Source organism: Seriola lalandi, unplaced genomic scaffold (genome assembly GCF_002814215.2).
Source record: "Seriola lalandi dorsalis isolate HSWRI2012SDOR001 ecotype SW California unplaced genomic scaffold, Sedor1 jcf7180002054218, whole genome shotgun sequence".
NCBI lineage: Eukaryota > Metazoa > Chordata > Actinopteri > Carangiformes > Carangidae > Seriola > Seriola lalandi.
This window is the reverse complement of record NW_019524771.1, coordinates 192,828-200,522: the sequence shown is the minus strand read 5'-3', so window position 1 is coordinate 200,522 and position 7,695 is coordinate 192,828. Positions and strand designations below refer to the sequence as shown.

At 41.9% G+C, this 7,695-nt stretch overlaps 1 protein-coding gene across 1 annotated transcript in view; it reads right to left on the bottom strand.

The window, feature by feature from the left end:
- The window catches only part of robo2 (roundabout, axon guidance receptor, homolog 2 (Drosophila)), a 162,237-nt gene that overhangs the window by 43,202 nt on the left and 111,340 nt on the right, over positions 1-7,695 (bottom strand). The window contains exons 7-9 of the mRNA XM_087173437.1: positions 6,686-6,697; positions 2,676-2,800; positions 619-790 (exon numbers count right to left, since the gene is read on the bottom strand). Of these exons, the coding sequence (XP_087029563.1) occupies positions 619-790; positions 2,676-2,800; positions 6,686-6,697 (309 nt within the window). The remainder of the gene's footprint in view (positions 1-618; positions 791-2,675; positions 2,801-6,685; positions 6,698-7,695) is intronic.

Here is a 7,695-nt window from a genome sequence, read left to right as displayed (position 1 = left end):
CCCATCCCACCCCCCTTAATTCTCAGTGTCTCTCTCTGTTGCTGCCTCTCTCAAACATATACTTGCACCTCGCCCACTCATCCAACCACTGATCATTAAACTTGAAGGAACTCAAGGGCAGTGCTTTATTTCCTTTCCAAAAGAAAAAGTAGAAAATTTTAATTAAATTTTGTCAGGTAAAAAAGATAAGAAAAAAAAGAAACAAAGCCCATAGAGCAGAAACACAGCAACTGAAGGTCATGGGCATACTTGCATTTCTCAAGCCAAAGCTGAATCTGTTCGTGCAGATTGAATAAAATAAAAATTTTATTCGTACTTGTGAACCTACTGAGTACTTTCAACAATGTTGAAGGCCATATGCCATCTAAATTCAACAAGGCAAGAGAGATGTTGCAGTTAAACCACGACAAACTAAACTCAGATGTCCTTAAAGTCAGTACAAAATAATTTATTTATCTAAGTGAATGTGGGAGAGAATCAAACACGTGTAATGAACATACATCTGTGTTTATATGCACATATTCATCGGCTTCCCCACATTTGCAGTGGTGTTCAGTCATGTGCTAGTGTGCTGTAGTGTGCTGGCATGGAAGAAGTTACGCGTCAGTTTTCCCTCACCATCTGTGACCTCCAGTTGAGCCTTGGCGAGGATACTGCCTGCAACGGTCAGCGCCTGGCAGATATAGTAACCAGCATCTGCCCGCTGCACAGATGAGATGGTGAGGTCTCCGCTGGGCGACACCGAGAAGCGACTGTTGGGCTGCTGGGGTTGGTTGGGAAACAGCAAATTCTGCAGGAAGAGGAACAAACAGCCAATTAGTGAGATCCGTGGAACCAGTACAACCTGGAAACATGACAAAACGCTCGCACACACACCCACACGCACGCACACGACACCAAACTCACACACACTCACACACAGATCAGATTATCACAGCTATAGTATGAACAATTTCATCTATTTCTTCATTAACCAACCTCGCAAACTGCACAAGAAGTACAGAGTTTGACGATTTGGTTTCATACTTATTCTTGGGCCAAGCCAGAGGCTCCACTGTCTTATGATGGCTACTTTTGCTCGTGTTGGCTTCATGACTACTTTCCTTTCTGCTTCAGTTCCACAGTGGTTTTGAGCTGCTCACTTACCCACAGGGACCACCGCACACAAGTTTAATTTATACTGAATATCATACAGTTTATCTTTAGAATATCTACAGTTAGCTAACCTTTTTTAATGCCATTTATGGCTCTTATTTTGCGTTTTAAAGTTTTTATGCTGCATTTCTTCCTTTTTCCAATGTTTTAATGCATTACGTTAAATGCTTTGAATTGCCTTCATGTACGAAAGGTACTATACAAATAAACTTGCCTTCCCTAAAGAGGGAGGAATAATCAATTCCACATATTTCAGAGTAAATATGCAGGACCAGAAGACTGATCACACTGAAAAAAACATCACCTCGACTTCTTTGTTGATTAACTATTCTGCCACCTAATCCAGGGGCTTTCCTTTTTGTATTCCTTTTTCCTTATGATCCTCCCAAAGGTAACCAGCAAACACATTAGCTGGATTTAATTACACCTAATCACTTTAATTCAACAAATTATGTTGTTTTTTTTTTTTAAATTAGGCTTTACCCATCTCCAGCACATGAGAGATGTATAGTCCATTATCCTCAAGAGTGAGAAAAAGCCTGTTCCGTCATTTAATTACTGTACTTAATTAGCTTTAATTTGCTCTCTCAACAAATGCCTTCACACTATACGTCAGTGCGGGTGAGGTCGGAGAGGGCATCGATAAACACAAGGACGAAAACAAGTACAGAGCTGGAGAAGGCGTGCAAAGGCTTGTAGAGAAGTGCATTCATTTCAAAAGCCTCATCTTTAAAAGGACAATGTGAGACACACAGCGGATATAAATGTGAACAAGTTCCAAACATTACTCAGTATTAGTGAGTCATACGCTTTGGGTCACGCATTGGTAAGGGGCTAAGTGGGTGAGTATTACACTAAATGTTTGTGTGAACATGTAAGCATGTGTCTTACTAGTGTTCACTCTTTTCAGAGAACTTTGCTGTAATCGTTGGCCTGCAGGCTGTGTGTGTGTGTGTGTGTGTGTGTGTGTGTGTTTGAACCTTAGCCAGAGCTGAATCATATCTCTGGCCCATCTACAAGCTCCAACAGGCTCCTAATTGGCACCGTTGTTGAGTGTTGTGAGGACACCCAGGTATTTGAATGGGTTATCTGCTTGAGTGAGGGATAGGATCGTTCTTATCAGCGCAGGGTCACGGGAAACCGATTAGCACTTTGCCAGGCACACTGTCGTTTGGCTGCTCCTGAGAACAAAGGTGTATCTGTGTGTCTGTTGTAAGTGTACTGATGACAGATAGTGTAGTTTCAAGTGCTGTGTGAATGGGTGTGTGTGAGTGTGTGTGCATGTGTGTGTGTGTGTGTGTAGGGCAGGGGAATAACAAGCACTGAAACCATTGTGCATACAGTCAAGGGAAACCAAACAAAGTGCTGAGTGTTGATAACACTAGATGCACAGTAAATGATGAAACCTGCCCACTAAGAGAGCAATATATTTCCATGTTTAAGAAATAATGTGAAAAAGCGATAAAAAAAAAAGAAACTGTTCTCTACACACAGAGTTTTGGGAGATTATTTGCTCTTACCTGACTTCCCTCCTTCTGCCAGAAGACTGCAGGCTGAGGGTTTCCTTTGGTTTCACAGGGAAAGGTGGCGGTGCGGCCCTGAGCCACAATTTGGTCCCTTGGACGGATGACAAACTGGGGTGCGGCTAAAGTCAAAGGGCAAAAATACCAGTGTTAGTAGACCAGTGGCACACAGTGAGGCCAAACATCAAGGCTGGAGATTATCAGGGCTTGGGGATTTCAAGCAAAAACAAGCAATATACCACATGGTCAAATCAAAATGGGAGTGCTGTACAGAGCTTCCATGCAGCGTTATATCCGTCTTTTGCTCTCTTATGGCTCTGAACAGAGGGAGTACACCGATGACTATCATTTCCATGGTAACCAGGTTGGCCATTCATCCAGGTGAGGCTGAGGCTGAATGAATGACAGCCACATTGGCATTCACACGAGGAAGCGCCTCGGTCACAATGGCACTAAGATCTGAGACAACACAAAGGCACACCCATGCCCCGGAAACATCCAACACTATGAACAGGTATAGACAAACAGGGTTAATCATGTCTGACTTTCCTTATGTGAGATTTAGTCCGCATCGGAATGCATCTCGTAGAAAAGTCGAGATCTGAAGTGGCTCAGCACGTCTGATCAAAGTTGTATCAAAAGGGAGCGTGAGACAGAAATGACTATTTCTGTGTTTGCCACACTTCAAGCCAACACCTCTCCATCAAAGAGAGAGGAGCCTTGAAAGCTATCAAACTTTGAAATCGTGGTGTGAAGCTTTCTCAGTCAATATTCACGACTCCATCAGGAGCCAGACCAGTTGTCACACATTCATAGTCAGGACAGAGTGAGACATTTCTGACTGACAACTTGACAGATGCAGTTCAATAATAAAGAGGGGGGGGGGGGGGGGGGGTGGAGATTAGATACAAACTCTTTTGGTGTGCACTGTTGCCTCTCTTCGCTCCCTGACCAATCCCTGATGGCGAGTGAGGGAGGCGTGACTTCACAGCACACTGTCCTCACATTTCCACTTGTTCATTTATCATGATGATGAATCACAGTTCATGGTTGGAATAATAATGGAATATATTGTTTCATTGCCCATAGCCAACTCTCATCCTCGAGTACAGTGTTGCATATAGACTGCGTAGCTTCCAGCATAACAGCAAAATACGACTTACCATTCTTCATTTTCTATCTTGATGAACCACCAGTAACCTGTGAAACAGCTATTGTATAAAGCCATATGCTAATCATAAGTGCAACTGCAGGGTATTACTACTATTGCAGCTGAAGAACTAGATCACAGAAAATGTCTGAAGTTTGACCTGAGGTCATTTACTGCCAAAATATTAAAAAGTTCCTGCCATAACCTCAAGTAAGTGCAGATTATGGGCAGTAGAGGCTATTTTCATTTTCTTCAGATTGTTGTAAAATTGTATGACCAAAAAAATCAGAATTGTTGCAACGCAACATCTTGCACTCTTTCTGTTTATTTAGACTTCTTTGTAAGTCCTTCCACTGACAAGCCAGCTGGTTCCAGTAAGGCCAAACTCTTCCCATTTGGCTGGTTTCTCCATGTAATCCCTTTTCGGGGATGTGTATTTGTCAAAGATACACACAGTTGGGAATGGTACAGATGGCTACAGATTTACTGCCTTCCCGTTTGGCCTTGTGCAGCTCGGATATCTTGTGGCTCTCACAATGCTGGGCCTGATACAGAGCTCCTAAATCATGCTCTGGCAAGGACTCAGTTCCCTCCCTTCTCTTCCTCTGCTCTGTTTCATCCCACACACGGCACTACTAACTACTGACTAAAAATATGGTCTAACACCTTTCAGAGTGGCCCCTTCCTTTCACTGTGCTACCCGGCACTGTCCTTTCTCACACTCTCTTCATCAGTATTTCTCACTTTCCGATACCTCCATGTTCATAATACCAAGTAATGATGTTATGTGACTGTTCTTGAGGTTTTTTGAGGTTATTGGTTTTGGCTTGTATGGATGATTGCTTGTAGCCGGATGTCAAAAACAAAACTAAATGTTGTCCAGCTAGATTTCACCAAAGAAATCTATTATTGAATCATCTTTATTGCATCCAATAACTTAGGGAGGGTTTTTTTAACTGACATGCTCTTTTTATTAATTAAGTAAATATGTTTCCTATTGTGCTAGACTGTTTGATCCACTGATTACAGGTCAAAACATCAATGGTACTGTTTAAGTAAAGTATGTGATGTGGTCATGTGATTAATACTGCAACATATCTCTCTCTCTCTTTTTTTTTTTACTTTATGTTTTCACTTATCTTTTCCTGGTGGCCTGAGATTAATCTTGGGGCTCATTCTATACCCGTGGCACTACCTTTAATCTTCCTTTCTGTCTTTTAAATTACAATTAAAAATGAATTAAATACTTTTGGGAAATGCTGTTTGAGGGGGGTGGACCTAAAAAAAAAAAAAAGGAGTGGGAGGCCCACAGAGAAGCACAGATCAAAAACTCAAACAAATCAAGAAGAAGCCAGTGTGTGACAGTTTCACAGCCTGGCTCAGGGCAAACTCACACTGGTCCTGTTTTGATTCAGAGACCTTTAATGACATGTGAGAGGCTCCTTCCTGTCCCCTCCTAAGGAAACACATGATCAGGCGCCCATATTTAATTCATGACAAGTCACATCTGCCTGGTTTGGAGAGGGCTCAGCATAAAACAGCAGTCAGGGTGAAAAGAACAAATGGACAGAGAGAAAGACATCCATTCAGTGCACCCAGACACACAAACTCAGAAGCATTTCTTCCTCACACGTTCAATCATATTTTATTCAGAAGTCGACAGCAATTACTGTCTCTTCCCACAGGCAGAGCTGAATGTGTAATTTCCTCCATCTTCTTGGAAGCTGACAGTTTGACAATCGTAGAACAGCCACTGCTGTTTTGGCAACCAAAGTCCTGCCACTGAGGCAGTGTCTGGGTTTTTCTGCCAGTCAAGCCTGTCTTTGACACACACTTCTGCCATTCTTTTCCTCTCCCTCCTTTGTCCTGCCTTATGTTTCTTGTTCCGGCATTTCTTTTCTTTCCCCTCTCAAAAAGCACACCTTTCTCTCCTTATACCCATTTCTCAACTCCTCTGACAATATACTACTTAAGTGTATCAGATTTGGTTTTGCCATAACCTTTTCCCTATCTATAGGGAAATTAAATCAGATTGCCCGCTCAGTGTTGCGGGGCTCAGAAGGATAGAAGCGCGTCCAAAACAAACAGATCTCAGTTTTGTCTTCCAAAAATCCACAGATGGCCTCAAGACTTGCAAGTTAAACACGTCCCAGACCATATGAGATGACAATGTCTGAGACTATCAGACTGCCAGCCCACTCACTCATTGTAAAGGACAGGGTCTAGAGTCTAAAGAGCCTTCAGTTTGAGTCACTACACTTGATAAATCTGTGCTGTAGCACGTTCAAACCTACACAAGTTCCATCAGCTGCAGGTTGAGATCAAGTGTAAGTGATAAAAAATACAAACCTACAAAAAAAAGAAAAAACTTGGCAACGACAGTTACAGTATTTGGCATATTTTGTGCCTTCTGTTTACATTGTGAAATTTAAAGACTCAAGGATCTGCAAAGTGATGCTTTCTTAATTTAAATAAAAGTGCTTTAACATGATAAAATTGTGTTGAAGTTGATACAGAAAAATTCTAATTATAATGTTTAATCACTGTGACATCAATCAAAAATGTTTATGTATATAATTGATTAAGTTCAAAACAGATATGGATACCAAGCACAAATCAACAGACAGACCTTGTGTAATAGTGTTTTTTTTGTGTTTGTGATCAAGGTAGAAATATAAGTCTCCAAAAACTATAAATACAATTTACAAACAATAATTCCAAGGGCAGACAATGTGATGTAACACCCGTGTTGCAGTCATTTTAAAGCAATGGTAATTGATTGTCAAGCAGTCAGGTGCAGTAATGTGTATGGAGAGGGCATGCAGGATGGGATCAAATCAGAGGGATGGGTACTTACCGACAGGGCGAGCTGGAGACACAACAATGGAAGAGTGGATACACAAAAGAAACAAATTAAGACACACACACAAACACATAAAACGAACAGAACAAACATAAATAAAATAAGACAAAAAGAAATCAAAGTCAGAACGAATGACATGTTGTGTTGGGGCCAACACATTTCTGGCTGGCACAGGGAAAAATGACAGTGAGGATCCAGTAGCTTTTTTCCACTGGAGAGTTTTTTTTTTTTTTTTTTTTGATAAGCTCAAAGTTTCTCTGTCTCAGACCTGAATGATTGAGGTGTTCGGGAATGTGCGCCCACTGGTGGTCAACAATGTTGAATTGCATTCAATTCCCTGTGGGGGCAGACAATTCTGCTCTTCAGAGACAAATACACTACTGGATCTTCACTGCTCGCATTAATGAAATCTACAATTCTACAGGTGGTGTGTGTTTATAATAGCAAGGCGAGGGTGTGTTTATAACTAGTGCTGATGGACAGGGCAGAAAAAAGAGAGCGAGAGGAAGAAAGAGAGAGAGAAAAAAAAGATTCCAAAGACTATGTGAAGACAGCGTGTAGGTTACATCCAGAGACTGGGGCTTCTGAAACCCCCACACTGATGCAGGTGGTTCTTCAAAACACAATAGACTGCATGTGTTAATGTGTTAATGTGTTACTGTACGCGTCTTCACTGTCAAGTAAAGCACAAAGATGCTACTTAAAAAAACAGCTTCCAAAAGGGGTATAAAAGAGAAATCAAGCCAGACTTTGTTTTATCTCCCTCTGGCCCCCTGTGTCGCTCTAAAGCGCTCCACTGGGACCTTAAACACTTGGGTTTAATGGGAAGAAGAGCGGTGAGAGGGAAGAGGGAAAATTATGGTTAGAATGTTTTTATTAACCTTGCAAACCCCAGGTGTGGGACTGGCGGTGTGCACCAGTAATCTGTGAAATGGCTTTGCTGACTTTGTGGTTACAGCGTGGAGGGTTAGCGTGGCTAGCGGACCACCACAACAGGGGTGGGG